This window comes from Nansenia antarctica (assembly GCF_963989245.1).
Source record: "Nansenia antarctica genome assembly, chromosome: 1".
NCBI classification, from domain to species: Eukaryota; Metazoa; Chordata; class Actinopteri; order Argentiniformes; family Microstomatidae; genus Nansenia; species Nansenia antarctica.
Window position 1 is genome coordinate 18434880 of NC_137674.1, and position 26153 is coordinate 18461032.

The 26153-nt window shown below is 44.5% G+C and overlaps 1 protein-coding gene across 1 annotated transcript in view; it reads right to left on the minus strand.

The window, feature by feature from the left end:
• tjap1 (tight junction associated protein 1 (peripheral)) overlaps nt 1-26153 on the minus strand; it is a 66361-nt gene that overhangs the window by 27576 nt on the left and 12632 nt on the right. The window contains exons 2-5 of the mRNA XM_080544786.1: nt 16999-17166; nt 12526-12584; nt 6561-6785; nt 4331-4359 (exon numbers count right to left, since the gene is read on the minus strand). Coding sequence (XP_080400912.1) covers nt 4331-4359; nt 6561-6728 — 197 coding nt within the window. The 5' untranslated portion in view covers nt 6729-6785; nt 12526-12584; nt 16999-17166. The remainder of the gene's footprint in view (nt 1-4330; nt 4360-6560; nt 6786-12525; nt 12585-16998; nt 17167-26153) is intronic.

The window sequence follows — 26153 nt, forward strand, 5'->3', positions numbered from 1 at the left end:
ACATGAATTCGATTTTGTCTGGTCTTAGGTGAGATAGATACGTAGGGTGTGTGTGTGTGTGTGTGTGCGTGTGTGCGTGCGTGCGTGCGTGTGTGTGCGTGTGCATGCGATGATGCTGAAAGTGTGATGATTAGCAGTAAACAAACAAACAAAATAAAGGATTTCCAGGACAGGAAAAAAAAAAAAAAATGTTAAAAAAGCCCAACAACACATATTGCATTATGGGCAATAACAAAGACAATGGGCACCAGTTCACATATGACAGAACTAACCCAAGCATTGAAACAAAGTCAACACTGATATGACTTAAAGACATCTTAAAGACATCCTTAAGAGGAGGAGGAGGAGGAGAGGGAGGAGGAGGAAGAGGAGGAGGAGGAAGAGGAGGAGGAAGAGGAGGAGGAAGAGGAGGAGGGGGAGGAGGGGGAGAAGAAGGAGGGGGAGGAGGGGGAGAAGGAGGAGGAGGGGGAGGAGGAGGAGGAGGGGAAGGAGGGGGAGGAGGAGGAGGAGGAGGAGGAGGAGGAAGAGGAAGAGGAGGAGGAAGAGGGAGAAGGGAGGGCGATCTGTCTATCAGTGAAATTGATGGACCATCCTTTTCACAGATATACACACGATGCGACGACATTCGCTCCTCTGCAGCATAACCAGGGGCCGACCGGCAAGGACTCCAGTCACATTCCCTAACAAATCTCTGCTTAGCACCGAGGAGCGAGACCGAGCTCTGACAATGGAGGCTTGTGCCTTGAGGAATTTCAGGGGCAAAGAGTGGGCGGTAGTCATTACGGCAGCACTCAGCACCAGGTCCGGTAGTAGTCAGTCAGACACTGGGCATCTTTCAGAATCATTCAGCGTCCCACACTCCATCCCACACAGAGGCATCTAGGCCAATCAATTCATTTTCCCTGTGCCAGAAAGCAACTTACGCTTCCATTGACCACTATGCCTGTGATTCAGCAGCTGCTGCTGCTGCGTGAGCTGCGATTCGTTTAACACTGACACTGCAGGCCGGTGGTGGTGCTTAGAGCGTAGCTTAGCTCATGGCCTTCCACCGAGGCAGGGCGAAGCAAACTAAGTTCATACAAGAGTGTTCTGAAGCTGAGCTTAAAAGAATAGCTCACACTTGTTCTTAAGATAGAATCTTCCATGTTGTCAATCCAGGTGGCTTTTAGGTGCGTAGACCTATCATCAGTGGCGGACTCAGACTGTTTGAAGGTCAGGGGCGAAAAGAAAAAAAGGGCACCTACTGCACAACATGGGACCCCATCAGTGCACATGGTTAAGTTTAGACCACTGGAAGGGCAGCCAATAGGGCACATCCTCTAATTTTGCCACTCAAAAGGGCACTTTAGTGCGACGTTTTTTCCACTCGAAAGGGCTTTTTTGGCAGTCAAAAGGGCACTTGAGACATTTTTCAACCGTGGGGGCACCAGGAGGGGCGGTCGCCCCCCCTGCCCCCCCGAGTCCGCCAGTGCCTATCATTGTTGTTTAACGATGTCAACCACTCCGAACCTCCTATAGCAGGAGTGCTAATATGTTTAGGTTTTTATGTCTCCAGAAGTTTGACAAAAAAAAGAATGTCTTCTGTGGTGTCTTGTAACAACACTGAGCTTCGGTGACAACGTCTGAGTTGTGACTTGCAAAAGTCGAACTAGGATCATTGGGATTCCGTGAGAATCTCGCAAAGTAATTCATTGTGTAGTTCAATGTGTGAAACCACAAATTCGGGGTGAGATTCAAAACAAAGTAGAAAATAATATACATTTTCTGAAAAATGTCATTAATTTGTAATGCTTATCCTGTAATATGCCCAAGCACCGCTTCAGAAGATCTGCATAATCACCGGTTACTTTAGAATGTCTACTAGGCCATTTGGTGCTTTTTTGAGTAGTAAGCAACTTACCCGGTTTTCCAGCCACTCTATCAGCGAGCTGAACCAGCAGGCTGGTGGACTTAATAAGTAAACCAAGATAAGCACTTCAAAAAAACATATGGATCCATATATATACATATCGTTAGCCTCATAGCATAATTGTCATGCTTCACTTGTGGTCAGCCGAGCCATCTTTGTATGTAGTGTCAAAAATGCCTAAGATGTCAAAGAGATGACTTGGGCAGATAGTGATTTTGGTTTTTGATAGGCTCATGGCATAGGGCAATAACGCACAATGAATCAGCAGTGTTAGGAGAGTAGAGTTAGGCAGATATCTCAATTTGGCCAAAATATGACAATTATGCTACGAGGCTAACAATATAAAAAAGAAAAGAAAAAAGAAATCCAAATAGTGAATCCCGTTAAACGTAAAAACACGCACCGTCACACTTGAGCTATTTAATAGTATTTATCAGAGTCCTGGGATTCCTGTGGGAGAGGAGATAGAACGGAAGAGCGAGGAAGCACTGACAGCGGTAAAAGGCTTCAGCCACGATTATAAATAGTGATTTTATAAACAGTTCTGTTACTGGCGGCTCCCAGGGAGCTCACAACTTTGACTTGTCATCAGCTGCCCGTGTGACACCAGCAGGTGCGGCGCATTTCACAGTCCAGAGCAGCTAGGACTCCCTGGAGGGTCCGCCACAGAGACGCCACGGAGCACGCCGGGTCGCTTTCAGCACAGGGAGGACAGCAGAGGGGCGGCAGGCCTGGATTGGTGCGGATAGAAGGAATGACAGGTGTAGGCGCCTAGCAACAAGCTCCTCCCCCCCACCCCACCCCTTCGTAGCAGCCATCCCACCATGCCACACAGCATGAGCCTGGTCTGTTGTAACTTTATAGGTTACATGATGGATTGACAGTTAAAAGAGATTGATCAATATGTTACATGATTGATTGACAGTTAAAAGAGATTGATTAATATGTTACATGATGGATTGACAGTTAAAAGAGATTGATCAATATGTTACATGATTGATTGACTGTTAAAAGAAATGGATTCATATGTTACATAATTGATTGACAGTTAAGAGTTATTATTTATCGTTAAGACAGTTATTAAAAAGAAGTAGCCTACATTTCTGTTGTATTAGCTAAGAATGGGTAGAACTGCAGGTTCCTGAATGCCTTGCAGCAAGACGTCATATAAGTTGACAGTTTGTAGCTCGTTTTATTGAAAAGAAAGTGATCACAAGTGTATGTCTGCAGATTTGTATATAAAGAACCTTTCACTTGATATCACCAGTCCTAGCCATCATTTCAGAAGGTAGAAATACTACATAGTCATCATTCCCCATTTGTTTTTTTAATTTCAATTCATAATTGTGTTTCCTTAAGAGGGGGGGGACATTAGTAGACACAGCATGACTGTGAAAAACTAAAGTTATAGTAACCCAAGTTACAAAGCTTCCAAAGCTAACTTGGGTGAACTCTATGTTTTATTTTGGCTGTTATGCTAGGTCTACTGTGTTTTTTCTTGACGTCCATGGTAGCATGGTGTCTTGTATATCATCTCAGTCAGATCTTGGTAAGATCATGGAACAAGGATCCTTCAAGATCCTTCAAAACATAATGAATGACCTTACAAGATCTTTAAGGATCCTAGAAGAGCCAAGATAGAAAGATCTTGAAGGATCTTACAACATAATAAAGGATCTCGTAAAGATCATTGAATATCTTGTCAGTGAAATAATGTCATTTGATAATGTTAGTACATATGCCAGCATCTATAACAGCGGACACCAAACCGAGGTAACTGCTGGTTGGGGACTAGCCAAATCAAACTAACTTCTAACATTTTTATTTTGGAGTAAGACAAACATTTTGGCATAGCCCACTATCTAGTTGTTGGGTCGTCACAGGAAATGTTTGTGGCGAGACCCTGATCAAAAGATGAAACTGATGACATTTTGGTGATGGCGAATTTCTTATTGTAAGCGCTCTGTGACAAAATGTGATTCATGGTGCCCTGTCCCCTACACCCCAGTCCAGGAGGTTGTCACTGTCTGTATCTGAGATACTCCTTCTCTCCAGGAAGTGTCTAGACAGGAGCAGCTGGGGCTCCTGGGCAGGGCTGGCTGTGGCGATGTCTAGACGCCAACCTTGCTGTCTCCTAGAAGCACTACCCACTACCCAGGAGTCCAGCTTCCCACACAGTGAAGAGAGAGCTACGTTCACACTGTGGGTGTCTCCACATTTGGCTGAAAGACGGAGAGGCAGATTAACATCGAAGAAAACCCCAGCAGAACACACAAGCTACGCTGACGTAGGACATCCGTTTTAGCGTATCAAACTTTGTCAAATGTGGGGGGTTTCATTCTGTGGCTGAAGCATTTCAAATCAAATTCAAAAGGTTATATCAAGACAGATTATTGTATAATGCATTAAAGATCCACTCACTTGATCCTATCTGCATCTGATAAGGAGTCCTGGAATAAAGAACAAAAAAAAAGCATGTCAATTTAGGAAAAGTGGATATATAGGCAACAAAATGAATATTGTTTTACTGGCCATTATTACTGGCTTTTAGCCTATTTCCTTTAAAGAATGAAGCATTGTCAGGCCAGCATGGGCATGACACCCCCTCTCATGACACTCTCACACTGATCGAAGGAGGCTTTCAAGGTACAAAACAACTTATATTGACGTTGTTTGTTGGCTTTTAGTGTCAGACTCATCGTGAGCAACCAGGGGAGTATTCTAACATGATGCATCTCTGCACAGGTCAATAAGCACACATCATAGAGCTATTAAATCAATGTGACAGCCCTCGTCATTCTGCCAAATATAAAGCCATCTTTCTTTCTTTTTTTTGAGAAAGGGTGCCTACACATACAGTGAAGAGGCAGTTAGTTAACACCTCTGTATTTAAAAGCATCATACCATAATATTATATCATATCATTATCATGTTTGTAGGCTGTAATTGCACTGTGAAACAGAAAGGCAGAGCAATTGACATCACAAGGTTGTAAGTTTTCTTACTTATTCAAGCCACCTTCAGTTCCGAATGAAGAATGATCTATTTAACGTCTATTTTTAATATAGTGAGAGTTGTAGCTAAGCAACCCTCAGCATGATCAATTACCTCTCAATACGAGTGGCAACAAAAAAAACTAAATCCAATTACTTCTTCTCTGGAAGACAGACAACAATGGCTGGAGAAGTGGGGGAGAAAGTAACCACTCCAGCTCACATACCTTGATCTGTGATAAAATAGAAAAAGAGCTGGCTTGTGATACTGTCGTCACTTTTTCCACCTCAGAGTGAGGAGTCTGGGGCCCGTATCTGCTAGGCGTGGGTTTATCCACAGTGTCCTTGTGCTGTGCCCTGATCTCCTGCTGTGAGGGCTGGTGCTGTTGTGGATGGTGATGATGAAGATGATGGACTCCCTGCCGGGTCCTGTCCTCCCATTCTGACTCGCTGCTGTGGCGGGAGTCGTATCCTTCGTATCCTCCTCCCCCCAGACGGTGGAGGGGGTGGACCGGCCCCTCGGCCTTGGGCCTAGCCCCCGGTGGCCCCCGGTGGGGGTCCGACTCCGACCTGTGCTTCTCTGACTCCTGGTCCGAGCCGAGGACATCGGAGGTCTTGAGGGAGAGAGGAGGGCTCTCCTCCCTCTCCTTCCTGAGGCGCCGGTCCGCCGCTGCGGCCCAGTCGTCCCAGGGCCGGCTCCTCTCGGACCTCCTCTCCCCTCCTCTCTCCTTCGGGCCGGACGCCCGGAGAGGGCTCTGTAGCCTTGGCTGGGTCTGGGTCTGGTTCTGGTTCTGGTTCCCTTTCCCCGGCCTCGTTGTCGTCTCCGGCTGCTTGCCGCCTCCGCCGAGCATCTGCAGACTGGCCGGAGTCATGACTCGGTAGGTGATCTCGTCCAGGAAGTGAGAGAACTTGAGTTTCTCTTCCAGCTTCTGGATCTTCCACTTCGGGGTTGCGGCAGAGCCGGGGGACGAGAAGGTGGAGGATGTGGTCGTTGTGGCTGCCTGGCCACGCGAGGAGGAGGTCTTGCCCGGATCCGGCCTCTCGTTCTCCCTGTCCAGAGATCTGGGGCTCCGGGGCGTCCGGCCTCGCCCTCCTCCACCTCGCCCTCGGCTCTGGCCCAACATCTCGGCCGACTTCGACTTCCGGAGGTTCTCTTGGCCGCGCGCGTCCAGGTGGTTGGGCTGCTTGAGGATGCTCTTGGGAGGGAGGAGGGGGGCCGGCATCCGGAAGGCCGATTCCTCTCGGGGCGCCAGGATCTCGGCCTTCTCCTTGAAGAACAGCGAGCGCTGTTCCAGGCTGCCGGGGGGGCGACCTCCTCCCCGCTGGGAAGAACCGCCCTCGGAGCTGGGGAGGTCCTCGTACCTCTCGGAGAGAGCCAGCACCACCTCGCTGCGACTCAGGAAGTGGTTCGTCCCGCGCTGCTGCTGCCGCCGCGCTTCGACCGCGCTACCGGCCGCGCTACCGGCCGCCACGTGAGTGAAGATGCGCTGAGGGGGCAGGGCGGTGAGGTCCAGGCTGGACAGGCTGGAGACGTCCAGCTCGCTGTCGTCAGAGCCCAGAGACCAAGAGGAGGAGAACGCAGCGTCGCATTTAGGGTAGTAGGGGTCTGCGAACCGGGTCCGCTGACTAACTGAGGTGTGGTTCGGGAGGTGAATTACCTGGCCGGGGTCGGGCGGACCTGCTGGGCCCGCAGCGTAGGGAGACGCGGACGCCGTGCTCCCCCCACCGCTGAGGTCATCCTGGAACACGGGCAGGCTGTGGCGGGTCTCGCGGTGTTGCGGGGGGGCCTTGCGGTAAGGCTTCCTGGCCGGGGCGGCGCTTGTCATTGTCGGCGAGCCTCAGAGTCCCTCCGTCGGTGCGGTGCGGAACGTTCCAGGTTATTCCTGTCAGGAGACAAGCAGTTAGACACCAGCACCGACACTGAGCCCTACCCTGAGCCCTGCCCTGTGCAAAAAGCCAGCTGTGACGGTCTGTGTCCAGTACGTTTGTATGTACGTCTCTCTCTCTCGCTCGCTCTCTCTCTCTCGCTCTCTCTCTCGCTCTCTCTCTCGCTCTCTCTCTCGCTCTCTCTCTCGCTCTCACTCACTCACTCACTCACTCTCTCTCTCTCAAAGTGACCGCAACAAATAAAAGTGGTTACAATCGATACGCTTTGATGAGAGCAGGGGCGGCCTGCTGCAGACTGCCAGAGCGCCAAAAAAAAAAAAAAAAAAAAAACGAATAGAAAAACAATTTGTGATGCCGCTTCAAATAAACATCAAGCGTGTCAATTTCTGTGTAGTGATGTGGAGGGCCTCTCAGAGAATACACCTCCTCATGCGTGCCAGGAGAGGCATGTACAGAGAGAGGCGCACGAGAGAGGGAGGCGCATGCGTGCGTGGGGTCAGGTTGAGCAAACGAGTGAGAGAGGAAAATCTAAGCATGCCCTGAAGCTAGTGATTGATTACTAAGCAGAAGTATGTTTCCAATAGTGGCTAGAGGTTTCGAATGTGAAATATGGCCAATTATTTGGTTCGCTCCCAAAATCTCAAGCTAAACAATAAGAACGAATCTTATTTATCAACACACAAGTATGAGGTTGAAAAAAGGTTACCCGCTACACAGGGCCTATCGTCATAGCGACATCAGTCTACTGTATGTAAATGACTGGAAAGCTTCAAGCTGAAGCAGAGGAGGGCGGGTCAGTCACGTGCACTCTGATTGATGACTCCGCTTATGCTGAGTCATTCCCTCGGCCGTGTGGATCCAACGAGTGGAGAAACTTCAGACAGGCTGTCCCGCTCGCCAGCACAGATAAGGAAACTGGACTCTTATGATCCTCAGGCCAAGCGAGCCACAGAGATCTGTTCTTGTCTATCTTCTACATGATTGAATAGATTAGATACAACAAGGTTTGGTTGAAGCTTTTGCCCTTTTCTTTTTAATCCCTAAAGGAAAAACATTCGGAGATAAACGGGGAGGATAAGGGAGAGTTATAGTGGGAATTACAGACCCTGGCCAAGGCCTCACCAGAGGTCTGCCTCTCATGGACTCCCTCCGTTCGGAAGAGTGCACATGACTGGATCGAGGCCTGAGGGGGCCAGTGGCTGACAGTCATTGATCGCTCCATCTCTTTCCCGGGTCACACATGCCCCCCGTCCCCTGTCCCATGTGCTCTCTGGTGTCCCATTCACAGAGAGCGGTGGTGTTCATCATGTTGCTATTTTTACAGCTTGTGTGATCCCCCCTCTGACTGGTGGAATGGGAAAATAAAAGGTGGGGGGGGGGGGGACTGGTGTGTCACAGCGGAATTGCCAAGAAAGATCAATGATATCAGCGGGGGAGGGGGGGGGGGGGATATGGTCCAAACTAGTGTGTGATGTGAAAGGGCCCGATTATCTCTTTTAGGTACATTTTAGCTAACTGTCATCTGGCCATCCAGGTTCTCTTGCTAACTAGTGGTTTACTCTGCCTCTATTTCTGTGGATGGTAGTCTCTGACACATTCACGCCTACCTCCTGGAGAGAGTTCCTGATCTGTGGGACCGGCGTTCTTTCCAATAATGGCTTCCTTGACAACTTTTTGGTCTTCATGTTGACAAACACCAATAACAGACGCCAAAGAAAAACGCAAAGCCTAGAATCAATACTAGGTATTGACAGCTCTCTTATACGTGAAAGTATAAACGCACTTACTGTAATGCCAAAGCAAATTCCTATATGTGTATGCATAATGGCAATAAACGTTATCTGAATCTGAATCTGAATCTGAATTCTTGTGTCTCCATGTTCCATTTGAGTTTCAGAGTTCCTAGAGCAGTCGCCTCCAGTACCCCCCAAAGTCCTGCAGACCAGAGCTTTGAGGAGGAGGTGCACAGTATGAAGTTTGCTATGTACGCTTTTACTGTGTGATGTTATTTTATCTTTTTTAGGAAGCCTTTTTATAACTGGCGAGGGACTATGGATGAAAATTTGCCTTCCGGCTAAATCTGCCGTATTTATATTTTTATGTTAATTAATATGCATTGTCCCTTTAGAAATAAAATAAACATAAACATAAACAGTTCTCATCTGCATAGGAATGCCTGGTGACCCAATAAATATAGAGATATATTTTTTTGCTACAAATATTTTTCTAGATGTTTCTAAGAAGGAAGATCTTAATCCAGATTGGCATACATCAAATGAAACCCTATTGGCACACAGGGTCACTGAAACAATCTGATCAATGAAACATGTGGATACTCAAAGCCATGCTCTACCTCTGCATTACCAATAGGAGACCGTCTCTTCAGCTTAGCTTATGTTCACCCAGTGCCTCCTAAGTGTTTGTGAGGGTCTGTGGAATCGACGACCATTAAGAAAGCCAATTAAGGCAGGATTCCTGTCACTTTAAAGCACTGCAGGTCTTTACAGAAACGCCATTACCAGCTGTGCCACCGCTTATCCCAAATGACAGCACACAGCGGAAAATGGCATTATGATTGTGCAGAGTTTGCCGCACTTGGAGATGGCGGTATGTGTGTGTGACAGGGTGTCAGGCTGTGTTCCATCAGTCGTGTAAGGATCTCTCTCTGCCAGCTCTCTCTCTCTCTCTCTCTCTGCTCTCAGAGTCACTCACACAGAGGGGGGTCTCTGTAAACATGGCAGCATTTTTGCTGCAATCTTTTGTGGTGCACAGGAAACTAGCGTGTTAATTAAATTCTCTTGTGGATTATCCCTGCAGAGCACTTTACTTCAAAGCCTTGTTATAGAAGCACCTTTCCATTATGACAAATATACAATATAAATTCAAGTGTTGTACATAATGGTGGACTACCAGTTATTGCAAGGGTTGTTGATGATAGCCATTGTCTAAAACACGTGTCAAACTCTAGGCCGAATGCCCGGCAGCTAATTTCATGTGGCCCTCGAGAGCTGGCAAAGGATATCATTTGCTTATAATACAATTCTATGCCGCTTTACAAAAGGCAAGGCAAGGCAGTCTATGCAAGGCAAGGCAGTCTATGCAAGGCAAGGCAGTCTATGCAGTTGCTTATGGCCTCAACCACTAGAGGGCGCTACACTTTTGTGACGTAGCTCAAGCTACCATCCATCAATCAAAAACCGCCCAGAAGGTTAAACAAAGTTCATGTTTGTGTGATGGTAAAAAAATAAATAAAAAGAACTTAATTATTCACTTGAAAATGTTGATCTTTGATGGATGAGTAATAATGAGGGTCTCGTAATCTCTTAAATTCTAACATTATATATAGATATAATAACACAGAGAAATGTGAGTGTGTGCCCACATACAGTATTTCTGTGTCTACGTATATGCATATAAACCCCTCAAAAAAAGTTCGGAAACGCTTTTTTGGTTGATTATTCCTCCCCTTTAATACTACCAATTGGTATTGTATTTTATATTGTTGGAAAGCCTGATTAGTCAACTTTACCACGAGGTACAACTTGTAAGGATCATGCATTCGTGGAATGAGCAACACAGCTAAACGTGTGGGTAGCGGCCCAAAAATATTTGCCAAAATCCCCTATATTCTTCTGTTGGTATTCACTCTCGTTTTGAGTTGCTTGGTGGATTGGATGATTGCACTCTCCCACAGTAATAAGGAAAAAACAACACATATTGGCCATTTTTACACTTTATTAATTTTACATTGTCAGGGACCTCAGTAGTGTGTGGAAGATCCATACGCAGTCACAACAGCTTGGCACCTCCTCCTCATGCTGGTCACCAGCCTGGTCACACACTGCTGTGGGACAGCATCCATTCCTCAACTAGGATTTGCCGCAAGTCAGCCAACATGGTTGCGTTGGTCACTCTGGCACGTCCCAAGCTGATCCCACAAGTGTTCAATTGGGTTGAGGTCTGGACTCACGGCAGGCCATTCCACCCTCTCCACTCCCAAATGGACTGGAGGTGCTCTGTGATGATCCTGGCTCTGTGGGGGCGAGCGTTGTCATCATGGAGGATGGAGTTAGGTCCCAGATTCTGGAGATAATGGGATCGCCACTGGCCCCAGAATATCATTCCTGTCAATTAGGTGCCATTCCGGTGCCAGTCACACACCTGTGACTGACATACACCTGCCAGCACTTGAAGCTCAAAACGAGAGTGAATACCAACAGAAGAATATTGCAGGGGATTTTGGTAAAATTCTTTGGGCCACTACCCACACGTTTAGCTGTGTTACTCATTCCATGAATGTATGATCCTTACAAGTTGTACCTCATTGTAAAGGTGACCAATCAGGCTTTCCAACGATATAAAATACAATTAAAGGGGAGGAATAATCAACCAAAAAAGCGTTTCCAAACTTTTTTTTAGGGGTTTATATCGACGCACAAGCATGTGTTTTTGTTACCGAATTTTTATAATAGTTGTACACTTAAATGCACACGTGCTTTGAGTTGCATCCATGTACGAAAGGCGCTATATAAATAAAGTTTCACTTCACTTAAATGCAGTGGCGGACTCAGGCTGTTTGAAGGGCAAGAACGAAAAGAAAAAAAGCGCACCTACTGCACAACATGGGACCCCATCAGTGCACATGGTCAAGTTTAGACCATTGGAAGGACAGCCAATAGGGCACATCCTCTAATTTTGCCACTCAAAAGAGCACTTTAGTGCGACGTTTTTCAACTGTGGGGGCACATGGTCAAGTTTAGACCATTGGAGGGACACCAATAGGGCACGCAGTGTTTCCTCTATATGCATTTATTGGTGGCGGGCCGCCACGAAATAATTTCCTCCGCCACTAATTGATTCAGACAGTCCACTTTGATTCAGGCTGCGCAGAAAGGCAGCGAGTTATTATGACCGGAGAACAGAAAAAAAGCAGATTGAAGCTAGATTTAGGCCGCTTCCAGACCTACATTTCGTTACGATTTAGGGCGTAGTTATTTACAATATGTTACAATGTTGCAATTAACCTCGTCGTTTGTGTTCGCACTGCAATCGAGACTGAATCAGATAGCGAGGCGACGCGCTTTCAAAACAGTTTTGTGATTGGTCCGAATGTCTGTGTGTGTGTGTAATGCGCGTTCCGCATGTTCCGCTGCAGCTGTAGGATATATTGGTATTTGATCACCTTGTAGGAGTGACGGCAATAACAGGACGATCTAGTCGTTTTGCCGGTAGAAAAACAATCATGTGCGCTTTATTCTCACTCTCTGCATGTGTACTGACAACAACAACATTCATTCATCTCCATCCCACTTATATCACGTCATATCACCCGCTAAGCAGCATGGGTGATGTAGTAAACATAAACATATAACAATGCTTTATACAAGGCTGGAACGCCGTGAATTATGAATACTTTGCTCGCTAACGAGCGGACACTACAACTTTCTATATAAAATCACCTGCTCGGCTTTAATGACTTAACCGCTATTTAAGAAATTATAATTGTTGCCACCCTGTAGTTTTTGGTGAAACTTCGTCTTTGTTTTGAGCGCCAGTGCGCGTTTTATGCGCGTGCACGCGGAAAAAAAAATCGCACGACAGATAGCCGCTCCGCCACTAATGTGAAAACTCCTAGAGGAAACACTGGATCAGGGCTGTTTGGTTCCTCCACTTGGAGCCATTTCTGTGGTAAACTACTTTAACTGGACTGTAAAAAGCACCAAAGCACGACCATACCCAAAGTCTGAAGTATTCCAGCGTTGTCCTCATCCACAGGTTCTTAAGCCATAGGCATTCTGAAACACACAAAGGATAGGACATAAAAGCACATTGTAAGTGTATTATTATTATTATTATGATTATTATTACGGTATTATTAAGGTTTTGTACATGTGCTGTGTGGTGGATGTGTGACCTGTCATTCCAGCCTGCAGCACCAGGGGACTCAGACACCTGAGACAATCCTACAAACCCTTTGTGTGCATCTGTCACTAACTACAGTTGTTTGAAATGGTGCATGGCCCGATAAAAACTGTAAAATAGTTTTACATTTATTTTCCGATTCTGGAATTCAGTTTTATTGTTCCCAATTTCTGGGATGTTCAGTTTAACTCAAAGTTCAGGGGTGCAAACTGGTGATGGCCCAAAAAGGTGACACTTAGCGCTAGCACTAATGGTGTTAAATAGATATAGCTAGCACTAACGGTGGTCTAACAATGATGCATGTGTAAGTAGCGGCAGCCCTGACCTTAACACCTGCAGGATTACTTCGAAAACAGTTTACTGTGACTGTGTTCCCCACGCTGTCTGGAATTGTACCTAGCTCCCTGAAGCTAAAAGTTATTTAAACAGCAGCAGAGTTTAGCAGACAGGGAGATTAGTTCGCTTGCCCTTCCCCACCCAAAATATTTTTTGGGTAGATCTACACAATTCACATGGATGACATATTTTGAGATAAAAACGGCTAATTTAGCAGAAAGGTGACAAGTTTGCACCCCTGAAAGTTACACTTGGAATCATATAATGATGACAGACTAATTGCTAGCTAGCTAGCTAGATAACATGTAAACATTAGCTAGTTAACATGTACACATTAGCTAGTTAACAGCAAAGAGAGAGGCCAGGGCAGGCTGAGATGTGACACCAACTTAATTAGTAATAACTTAATTAAAAGGTGAGTTTCTAATTCAGACTTCGATATTGAACTTGAAATGATCAGGTTCACCCATTTTGACTAGAAGATGTATTCTATAGTCTTCTGTTCTGCTAGGTTCATTCCATTGGCCTGCCCTCCAGCCCTGACTGTTGGTCTACAGAGAACCCTATACGTGCCCCAGCCTGACCTCGCTGTCTCTCATAGCACCCTTGTATGTGTGTGTGTGTGTGTGTGTGTGTGTGTGTGTGTGTGTGTGTGTGTGTGTGTGTGTGTGTGTGTGTGTGGTGAAAAGGTTGCACAAATGACCAAAAAGCTTCTTTAAAAAAAAGAAAAAAGGTGTGTAGATGGAGGCTCACAGGACTGGCACTTAGGCATGTTCACTGTCAAGTGAAAGTTGACACAGAGAGAGAGTTCTCAGGTGGGTCGCCTCTGGCCACAGGAGGATCCAGCTAGCCTTCCAAAAGGTGCATGTTGTGAAGATTAGAATACCAATATTTCCCTGTCGCATTTGCACTAACTAATCATAACGTACGTGTGTCTGTATCTGTCTTTCTTAGTTTGTGTCATTTTAGTGAGCCAAGAAGTGAAGAAGAGAAGAACCCAGAGAAGAAGTCAATTGTGACAAATTGTGCAGCTTTAATAAAAGTATTTTCCCCCTCAGTATGTAGGTAATTATAGATAATGAGTTTGTGTGTAGTGTCTAGCTTGGGTTATGTGTGTAGGTGTCATTTTGGTATGAATTTCTCTCATCCATAAATGCAGGCTAGCTAGGGTTGGGGTTAATAAATAGGTTAGCCACCATAGACGAAGTTCACCGTGTGTGAGCTAGACAGACATTTCCCCTGCTCATTACTGTGCACAATGTACTGTATGTACTTAGGCCTCCAGAGCCCTTCGGCAGACACCAAGGCCGCAATTACACTGCCAGGTAGAAGTGACACAATTCAGATTGTTTGGCTCATAAGTGGCACAGATCAGATATCGTTAGCCTCATAGCATAATTGCGTAAGTCATATTTTGGCATCTGCCTAACTCCATTCTCCTAACACTGCTGATTCACTGTACATTATTGCCTATGCCATCAGCCTATCAGAATGCTTGTTACATTCCAAAATCACCATCTGCCCAAGTCGTCTCTTTGACATAGGCATTTTTGACACTACAAAGATGGCTCGGCTGACCACAAGTGAAGCATGACTTAGGTAATTATGCTACGAGGCTAACGATATGTAACATGAACGTATTTGTAAAAAAAAAAGCACACTGAATCTGATACTGAACTCATTCTGTTATTGTCCAAATTATGTTATTCAGTATGCTTTTCCCGCATCACGGGATTATTGGAACTTAATGGTAGCAATTATAAACAACAGTTTACAAGGCCTACCAAAACAAGGGTGGCCTCTGTTTCATTAGAGTATAGTACTGTGAGTGTTCAGCATTCACAGAACTGTGAAAGGTTAGCATTCACAGAACTACTTGTAAAGGATACGGAGACCTATGTAACATGAATACCAAGATAAAACAACACATTTAATTGCTTTACTAGGGCTTCCTGCCGCCTTCTCAGCACTCTGAGTTTTATTTGCCTTGAGCTGATACCATACAATATTTATTCAGTGTTAAAGTGGTATCTTCTGATGTGGATAAGGAAGCCTTGCATGGAGATGTGGCAGAGAATAACCAATGTGAGTCCTGTGGCCACCAGCCATGCGTGACAGTCAGCTGGTCGGGCCCTGGAACACAGGCTCACACACACACACACACAGATGTACATATGCACGGACACACACTTCAAACCGTCCTGTGTCTCACACGCAAACACGAACGCACGCACGCAAACACTACGCACGCACGCACACAGACACAGACACACATGCATATGCACAAGGGTGCTATGAGAGACAGCGAGGTCAGGATGGGGCACGTATAGGGTTCTCTGTAGACCAACAGTCAGGGCTGGAGGGCAGGCCAATGGAATGAATCTAGCAGAACAGAAGACTATAGAATACATCTTCTAGTCCAAATGGGTGAACCTGATCATTTCAAGTTCAATATCGAAGTCTGAATTAGAAACTCACCTTTTTAAAGCTTGAAGTCTATTGGCAATCTCTGGGCCAATGACTGTAGTTACTGCCAAAGTGAATGACTACTGAGGTATTTATGTTGCACATAATCTGTGCTCCCCCTGCTGTTGTGTTTAATTTCTGCCTGTTTTGTCATCCCCACTGCTGAGAGAAATGCTCCTTTAGACCTGTGGGCCTGGATTTGGTTGATTGAGCATTCGGACTTGTTACACAAAGTTTGATTGATTGATAGTGCAGCCGTTTTGGTTCGATTACAGCTTAATAACAGTTTGCGCTGATCTTATAATTGTGTGGGTTTTAATAGGGAGATGGATGCTAATGGCTGCTGTTACTTACTGTACAATCTGAATTGGTTCTGTAAAAAAAAGCTGGATCATTTTTAAAACTTAAAATTAACAAATGTTCCCGCAGTGTCTTTTTCGCCAAGAGCACCTGTGCCTCCTAAATTGACAACGTTTTAATTCCTGGCATATCTTAACACTTACCAGAAGCTGTGTTAACGGAATGTATAATGAGTGAAACTGGAACGCTAACATTTTAAAACATGTTTAACAGTGTCATTGAACGCTCAAGTAGCCTACTGCCAAAAACCAATTTAGTTTATTTCGTACACATAAAAGTTGCCATAACACATTTGCTCTTGAATGATTTATTTAGCTTGCACCTTCACAGTTCCAGATGCATACTGTATATGAGCCAAACCCGGGCAGTGTGGAGGTTGGAGAGAGAGGTGAGGGTGGTGTGTGGTGCTCCATTATTAACAAGCACCTGGACCAGGCCATGGTGTGGTCTACAGGGCCGTGTTCAGGCTTGTTTGGGCTAATCTTGAATAATTTAACGGAGGTAGACCGGCTACGGTTCATATAACCAAGCCGGTGGAAAGAAAAGGTCATTATTATTCCAGGGACAGAGTCTGGGCGGGAATAATAAGCCTAGTCATTGTGTTACAGTCAAGCATACTGGCTTGGTGAAAACCTGCGCGCCTCTCCTTTTTCATTTCATCTCATTATTGGGTAGCAATCATGAGACAAAAAGGGAGCTTTCATCTAAGGAAACTGGAGACTGTAATATATTACAACACTTTTGTATCAATGAATAAAATAAAACATGTTCAAAACAGCATAGCTTGAAAAATCACGGAAGAATATTCCAGACAGCAGGGGTAAACATAAATGTTACTGGCAGTGAACAAAACAGCAAGCATGACTAGAGTGCAGAGGAGAAAACCAACGTGTACCCCCAGTATAAGAACAAGAACGACCGTGGGCACGTTCCGTTATGAAAGGACGAAATAGACACCAAGGACCAGGAGTAATGGACAAGTAACCTATAGACTAACATGTATGTGTGAGGGCAGGACGGGGAGGGAGAGAGAAAAAGCAGAGAAAGAACGAGAGAGAAAGAGCGAGAGAGGTCAGGAGGAAAAAGCAGGAGGACAGAATCCAGAATGAACGAGCAGCCCCTCACCTTCTGAACGTATGCCGCCACGAGCTCTAGACTCATCGCTCCCGGTGCGTCCCCAGGCTCTGAGAAACTCAATCCAGCAGCCGACGTCCTTCCTCCACTTCTCTTCCTCCTTCCCGTCCTCCTCCTCCCTCCCTTGGCATACGAACCAGCCGGGGGCCAACCAATAACCTGAAACAAAAGCAGGTGGGTGGAAAAACACGGCCGGGCGTCAATAACCTCCGAGCTGTCAATCTCCTCAGACTCCTGAGACGCGGTGAGAACCCGGACAAAGACAGGACTCGGGGGACAGACGGTTTGTGAAAGTCTCGTACAGGAGTCTGTTTCGTTCTCTTAGTCTTTAACGTGCACTTACGCTGTCTGTCTGACAGCTGGCACGTGGCTTCCACTTTCTCCTCGGAACGGGCCTAAATAATTTGCTGCGTTGAAATTATGAGGAGATAGATAGCGCAGTGTTCCAAGGACGATGACAAGCTACTGTTAGACAAAACAATTCATTTTGTTTTTTAATTTTAGACAGATGCTGCAATTAGAGAAATATACCCCCCCAAAACTGTTTAAAAGTATTTAATGGACATGTGGGAACTACTTGTCAACATGTTTGGTGCGTTATCTGTCCAGTTGAGGGTCGCTCAACTCTGCTGAAGAGTGTTGTTGTTATAAGAAGTGAACCTGACCTGAAAGTGAACTTTCTACCCAAGTTTTCGATTCAATTGTTTCAGTTCAATTGTTTTGATCTGATGGGAGTGCTGGAAACATAATTCAATGTTCTACATGCATGTCAGTCAAGACCGTCTTATTTGTAGGCTAGCATTTAGCAGCCAAAAGTCAGCTGGCCCGGCGATAGCCAGAAAGTATGCGGTATGATTGGTCAAACAAGGCTAGGTTAGAAATGTATCAAAGTTGAATCAATATAACATGTTGAAAAGTGGCGACATTGAAAATGTTTCAACAACCTAAAAACACAACCTCAAATTCTAAACGTCAGCAAACATTGTATCTTCTCTTCACAGAGTCAAAGTGATGATCATACAATCTTAATAAGTGGGTTATAACTGTAAAACTGATTCAAAGACTCGCTATACACTAATAACCAACTGTCTTCAAAATAATTGTAAACCTTTTACAAACCCCCAAAATTATAGCCAACCTTCAACCGTACAAAAAATATGAGGCTAGCTCCCAAACCGTTTATCTGTGTGTGGACAATGGCGGAGCACAGTGGTTTCAAGAGCATTCGCACAACGACCCTGCAAGTGCATGGCAAAACACCCTCAACCAAGCAATCAGAACTTGACTCAATAGCCTGGATTCATTAGGCTTTAGCACCTCTCATTTGGACAAAGAAACACAATAGAACCTGTGGCGGCTTTTTAAGTTTTACCTCTCGCACTCAAAATGTAGATTGTCTTTCAGGTGGACGTGAAGAAGTGGGTGTCCTTTGTTCAGGGAGACGATACAATGAACCCAGTTATCAGACAGCTGAGACATCTACAGCTTGGCCATAAACAGCATCAAGGGAAAATGTCTGGGAACATTTCTCACGACAGGGCACTATCCTCTCTACACTGCATGTAACAGGATGAATGTGCGACGGTCATGCAGTACACAAAGAGAGTGGAGATGTGGGTGCATCTGTATAATGCAGGTGGGAGTGACAAGGACATCTGCAAATCCATTAAAGCATCAACCATACACTACAAGACTGAACAAACGTGTTTCAGTCATACTGGATGTAAATAGTAAAGAGGGATGTGATTAATCTGTAATGCTTTGTGTAAGAAACGGAAGGGAAAATGCGATCATACACATGGCTCAATCTGCACGGAGATGAGATGCAGCTTTGTAATAATCAGCTTTTTTTCCGGCTCTATTGAAAACACTGTATTGAAATCATCAGTCCATCCTTCAACATGAACAGAACTGCCAAGAGGACTCCTCCCCTCCCTGATGCAAAGCAGTGTGTCACCTCACACCAATGACACACTCCTACCACACAATCTGACTTGGTCGACACACAAAAAGCCCTGTGGCGTCCAATCCCATCATCGCTCCTGTGTTCTCTGTGGAATATCACAGTCTGACACACACGCACAAGTGTACACACAGACAGACAGACAGAAAGACACAGACAGACGGCCGGCCAGCCAGCCAGCCAGACCTTGACGAAGGAAGGAGGGTGTGGTCGTGGACCCTGCGCGGTGGTTCATACTCGTACTGTTTGTCCCTCTGCTAGTGCACGAGACACGTTGGAGAGTCGTGCTTGCCTTGCCTGAGGGCGAGAGCGTCCAGGTGGGTCTGGGAGCTGTCGGCTCGACGCGAGGCAGCTTCCTCACTCTCGGCCTACAGCTTCCTGTCTCCCTGCTGAGCATGTGTCACCAGGTCCCCCACAGGAGCCAGGGAGAGGCAGGAGGCAGGAGGCAGGCAGGCAGGCAGGCAGGCAGGCAGGCAGGCAGGCAGGCAGGTGTTACATCTCTAGATCCTGTGGTGCATGCCATCAGACTGACATGCTAGGTTCAGTTGAATGTAGCCTAGTATTCTTTCATTGTTGTTTGTCCCCCAGTGAAATATCTTTCAAATCTTTAGAAAACATTGGTCCTACACTTGTTCTGTTCACCAAACTGTCTTCAAAATAATTGTAAACCTTTTCAGGTAAAAACATATACAGTATATGAGGCTAGCTACCAAACCTTTTATCTGTGTGTGGACCTCAACTTTCATTGTTGTTTATATCTTTAAAATCTTTAGAAAACTGGTCCTACACTTGTTCTGTTAACAACCACTACAGTACGCTTGTATAAAAAAAACAGTTGGGCGCATTCAGAGAATCAAAGCGACGGATTATCATTATTTCGGCCTTTTGGAGGAAATGGAAAATGAAATCTGTAAAGACCTCAACAATTAATCAGGTGGTGAATCCCAGGAGAACTATTATCAAGAGGCTGTGACAGGTGTGTTTAATTAGAGCCGTGCAGACACTGTTTGCAACAAGGTTCTAATTCAATGTTATGGTCATTATGTTCCCTTGCCCATTACAGGTTCATTCAACTTTCTCAGGATAAGACTGTTGACACAATGTACTAGTACAATATGTAGCCATCAGCTCATGTCTCAGGTCATGTTCACACATAAAAAAAGTCCGAATCAGGACCCGGAGCAAGTGGATGAGTTTGCAACATTGTTGCATAAATTATTTCTCTGATTTGCGTTCTCACAGCCCTTCTTGTAAACGAAGTAACATACGCAATCGAAGCAACAGACGTGGTAGTTGATTGGTCAGAAAAATAAAAAATTGCCCGTTCGTCCCACTCTTATCCAGATCAACACACATGCGCTGTTGTTTTCCTATGGACAGCCTCGATGCGTCGTTTCTAACCGGAGCGAAACCACCCTTTTCAAGCGGAGCATCCGTCGGCTATTTGCTGCGGGAGCGACTTCGAATGCGCAGATCTCACAGCTCCAAACGACGCAGAGCAGAGCGAATTTTACCCTAAACTCCGATTCAAGTGAAGCAAATGTTCTAGTGAGAACACACCCTTAGACAATGTAGCAAGACGCAGAAGAAGATCAAGGAACATGCTAAAGATAGGGTAGCTACATCTGTTCTGTGCTTATAGTCCTGTCATTTATGAACCAGTAGCAATTCTAAATAGCAAACTGTCACACTACATGAATGTCTGCATCGTAAATTCATATGAAATATTTCTGTATGAAACGTAAAGTCTGTTTCTTTAAGCCTTTAAAAGATTGACTAGAATCAAGATGAGAATTACCCTGCAAATGCAGTAGCATTCACTTGGTACACAAGACCTTAATATGTGAATATTCAGCTCAGACACTCACTGCTCGCATCTCTACTCCATTACAGTTAATGACGAGCAGAATCAAAACAAGCTACCGCTTCAAATAGACAGTTCAACAAGTGCATGAGCTCTTTCATGTAATTAAGTGTTAACCTTTAATCATGAATAAACGCTTAGCAGAGTCCAACTCAACACTAAGTTACAGACAGTGAATAAAGACTGTACCAACATTATTAATAATAATAATAATAATAATAATAATACATTTTATTGGTAAAAGCACTTTACATAGGGAATCTCAAAGTGCTACAATTAAAAACAAGAAGATAAAACAATTCAATTAAAAGGCAAAAAAAAGGCTGTATTAAAAAGGTAGGTTTTAAGCCTTAAGGCCTCATTTAAAAGCATCCACAGACTGTGGTGCCCTTAGGTAGTCAGGGAGAGCATTCCACAGCCTAGGAGCAGCCGAGCAGAAGGCCCAATCTCCCATGGTGCGGAGCTTAGTCCTCCATACATTGGTATGGTGAGGGGTTGTAGAAGCCATGATGCCTTTGGAGGTCAGGAGAATTTAGACCTCGCTTGGACTGAACTTGGACGGAGCGACGGGAGAATGTTATCACAATTTCATTGGAGGTTACCTTCCAGAACCCTCCCCAACATGCCCGCAGATGACTGCTTGTTATGTGCGTCGTCTTGACTCTTTCAGACCAGCTGGGACTATTTCGCAAAGAGTTCACCAGAAATCCTGAGAGAAAAACGGAATTGTGTTTCTGTTTTGCCAGAAGTGCGCTCTATACACAACATAAAATGGATGAAGGCATTAGGTATCTGATTTGGTGAGGTGACTCACCACCACAAGTAAGGACATTAATCAAATTTAAAAAATAGAATAAGGTAATAAAGTGATAAAGTGATGGTAAAATGTATAAGAAATGACAACATTGCTACGACCTGGCAAGGAGGCAAAACAGAGGCAATATATACAGTACATAAAACAGCAGGGACCAGGGGGAAGTTATTTTAAAAGCAGGTGCCGTGATCAGAGACTATACCTAGTAATGAGGTTTTAAAAGAAGGTACTGAGATGAAGGTGTTGCGTTTTAGTGTCCAGTGTTTCCCCTAGGTTTGCTGCCTTGGGGGGGTGGCATGGACCGTGGCATGAACCCCCCCCCTCTGTGAAGATAATACCATGTGATGCTTGAAGGTATGTGAACCCCTTGTGCAATTATAGATACATTTTTTTACCATGAAATCTTTATTTAATCAGAACTTCTTTCTTTTCTTTTTTTTTATTCAGTCCTTTTTTATCTGACATAACAGGTTTATATTGACCAATTCTATTTGTTGGTTTAGAGGGAATCATACGTGTAGTAGGAAAACTAAATGATAAAGAAATTAGTTATTGTTTATCACTATGAAGTTTCAAACAGCACTATGAAGCTCATAATTATAATAATAATAATAATAATAACACAATGGGAGGGACAGGGGACTCGTTGTAATATTCCTTCTCGTGAAATACAGTAGAAATACAGCAGCCTTGAACATCAGACAAGAATGATTTACGCTGTGGGCAGGAAGACAAAACGTCTGACATCTGCGGGTCATGTAGGCGACGTGTCTGAGGCAGATGCTGCATATGTTGCATATAATAATAAGAGGATATTGGAACAGGGACGCTCCGATCAGCTCGGAGCAGCGGAGGCGGGCTAATGGACAGGAGGCGCCTTCTAGTGATTGTTGTCTCTCAGTAACAGATGCCAGATTGTAAAGACTACTACGTCATTTGACATCGAGGGCGCGCTACAAGTAGGTGAGTACGGCTCTGCGCTGCTAGTGTTAAGGGCTATTCCCATCCCTGTATTGTTCTCTGCAACTGAAAAAGCCCAAGTGGAAAGTCTGAAAAGGGCAGACACAGCTTGGATGACGGCATAGGAGAAACTAACTTCTTTTTTATTATATATTTTTTTACCATAACTGACTATGCGCAGACTGCATTAATTGGTGTGGATTGTCCTTTCACCTTTCAGCTTGACCACATCCATATGTCTCCGAGGAGCTCTCGCAAACAACTGTGAAACAACGGGTTGTGTCCAGGAGCAGAGCATGGTTAATTCAGCTCTCAGGTTTGTGACAGCTAATAAAAGACCAGCCCCTAATTAAATCAGTAACACCCTCTGTTCATCTCCGCTCCGCTCTCCTGTCTCCTCCAGGCAAACGGAGAGCATTTTAACAAAGTACTCTCTGGGGACGGCAGTGACAGGCATCATCATAAAGGGCATTACAGAGATTAAGGAATAACATACACTGAAAGACACACACTCCACTACACACCTGCTTACAGGTGAGCACTTTGGTGTGCAAACAGACATGCGTCCCAAGATCTATGTTATGTATCTCATGTATTTCCATCTTCCATCGCACACTCCAAGGTGTGCCAGTCTGACCGATAATCGAGGGCATAAAGAGAGTGAAGAGGTTAGAGTCCGAATTAGGGATTGGAATTGGTAAGACGTTATTGATAGCGATTCCATTATCGATTCCTCTTATCGGTTCAATTCCTTATCGATTCCTGATACATTTTCTGTGTGGGAAAAAAAGTAGGCCTGCACAGGTACAGTGTCAACGCAGCTGTTTTATTATCTCAAGTCTCTGAACACAGTGTGTAATATCTGAACATAACATTTGAACATGAATAAAATGAGCTTGAGCAGCTGGCTTCTGAAAACTGTTTTCTTCTTATGCATCTGTTGACAAGCATAAACGGTTGTGCTATAAACAGCAAGCACATCAAAAGACGAGGCTTAATAATAAACACATTTGTAAATACACTCTGGAAATCTGGCAACAATTTTACGTTATCGTGTTAACATTGACGTTGACGTTAGCTAGCTTTCTGTTGCTAACTTTAGTGATGTTGACAGTAGATACTCATTAACTATCGTTGCCATTTTTATCTTTTAAAATTCATTCAAATGAATGTTAATTCATGTAAACATGATTATTACCTGTTTTGTTAAACGTAGATTACTGTTACAGTGATGGGTTTGAAGAAAAAAACCTTGGTGAAGTACTGAAAGTCGTAACAGCACCACAAAACCAACTAGTGGCCAAAGATATGACATCCGTTCTAATAAGGACTGCCATTTGATTTGATATCTATGGTTCAGACGCTTGGACAACTGTGCAAAACACACCGACATCGATAAGAGAATCGACAACCTCAGATGTTATTGATAACCTCAGATGTTATTGATACCAATGTATCAAAAAATGTGTTACTGGTTCTCAATTCTCATCCCTAGTCAGAATTGATAGCAGGGTTCCAGGTTAGGTTTAGTTGACTCAAAATGCATGCTTTAACAAACGTTGTTTTGACCTTTGATGAGTACATAGCCATTGAGGCCGGTACACACAATGGTACACAAAGCAAGAATGTGACAGGCATTAGAGACGGTAGCCTGGGAGAGGGCAGCTCATCTGACTCTCATTCCGGTGCATTTCACACTGTGACTCTCTCTTTACGAGCAGCCCGGTACCAAAGCGGAGACGGAAAGTGAGCCCAGGTAATGAGATACAGGCTCAAACACTGGGATGGAAACCACTGGGTCGGAAAGAGAAAGACGCACACTGCTCACACAACCACTGTGAAATGGACTAAATCAATTTCCGTGGCGGTGAGCAGTGGGCTGAAAGCTGGCTCCCTTCAGTTCTCCAACTTAAAAGAGGATTTTTTTTTTTCATGATATCTTCTATCGTCGTCTTGAGCCGCGGAGGAGGCGAGCCAGACGGGCTCCGGTGTGCAGAGGGCTCCATTGAGTCAAGTGGTCATGCGTAGCACAAGAAAGCATTTTACGCATACAGTAGTATGTACCAAGAAGCTTAGCAGCACACAGCTACAAAGAGAGGTCGTGTCACTGACTATGTACTTGGCTAATTGCTGTTTTTGATGTATTTGCCATAGTTCCCTTAAATGTTTTAATCTAAAAGGGGGTTACTCTTTTCACTTTCAAACGTAGGCCAAACAAAAATCCTTGATAGCAAAGTTTAACAAAACATACAACTCTATGCTGAAGGACTACTTCTAACAATTCCGACTGAAAACTTTGCATTCGCTCAAAACGCGAACGCAGTTTCAAAGTTTGGTAGCAGAAAGCCCAAAAATGTCCCTGGATTTTTTTATGTAACCACATTTCACAAAAACCCTTCTACCAGGTGTCATCTTTATAGTGCATTATTTACAACCTACTATACAACCTACCAAAACTCAATTAAAACTGTTAACTTTTATAGCTGGCTACTGTTTGAGGTATATATGTAACAGTACATGTGGGAAAACTAGGGTTATGGTTAGGTGCTACGTCGACTTGGTACATGCTGGCATGTCTAACCCTACCCCTACCCCTAACCCGACCCCCAAACCTAACCCTAACCCTAGTTTCCCACATGTACCGTAACATATACAGAAGTATGATGAGCACCCCTCCATTTCGTATGAAATGTGGCTGGCTAAACTAGCTGACCAATCTATGCTAGTTTAGGTCCTCATTGCCAACGCAATAAATATTGCACATTCAACTTCAAAACTTTTGCTTGTCATACAATCCCTATCATTTCTTTATGGATTGGAGTGTTATAATGTATTTAGCTGTGTGGTTTTATTTAGTTAATACCAGTGTCTGGTCTAAATGTCATGGGAATATGTTGAATTAAAGTAATTGTTGAATACTTATTCCCCCCCCACTGTATGTGGGTATTTGGTAACAGAATGACCCAGAGACTGGGTAATGATTCTTCATCAGAAACATAACCATTTCCAAGTGTTGATATTAGTTGACCTGGGTCTATAGACTTTTTCTGGCAGATGTTTTCTTAGAAACTTTCCCATACGACTTCCAGGAAGTCAAAGACATTCCTTATTCCTATTTGTATGATAAATGATTGAGAAATATATTTCTGACTTTCATTTCCCCCAAAATATATACTCTTAGCTTTCATCTTACACCCAATTTGATATGCTCTGATGAACTTCACATTATGGTCCTCATGGGTCCTTTAACACAGAACTGCTTTAAGCAATATTCTATGTACTGGCAGCCCCATTGAACTCTCTACTGCTCTGAAACCAGAACCACACAGTGGTTTTGACTGGGGGGGGGCTGAAAGAAATATCAGAGATGCAGCAGACCTGTGGACAATCAATTATAAGTATGAAGTGTGCTGCCATTACGACAGAAATAATAGAAAACGCATCGACGTCAAAGTCAAACATTTCCATAAACGACCCAGTTATTACCTATTACCAAGTATGACTAACGCAGCGACACTGACATGAAAAGCTTGAGAATTAGCCTA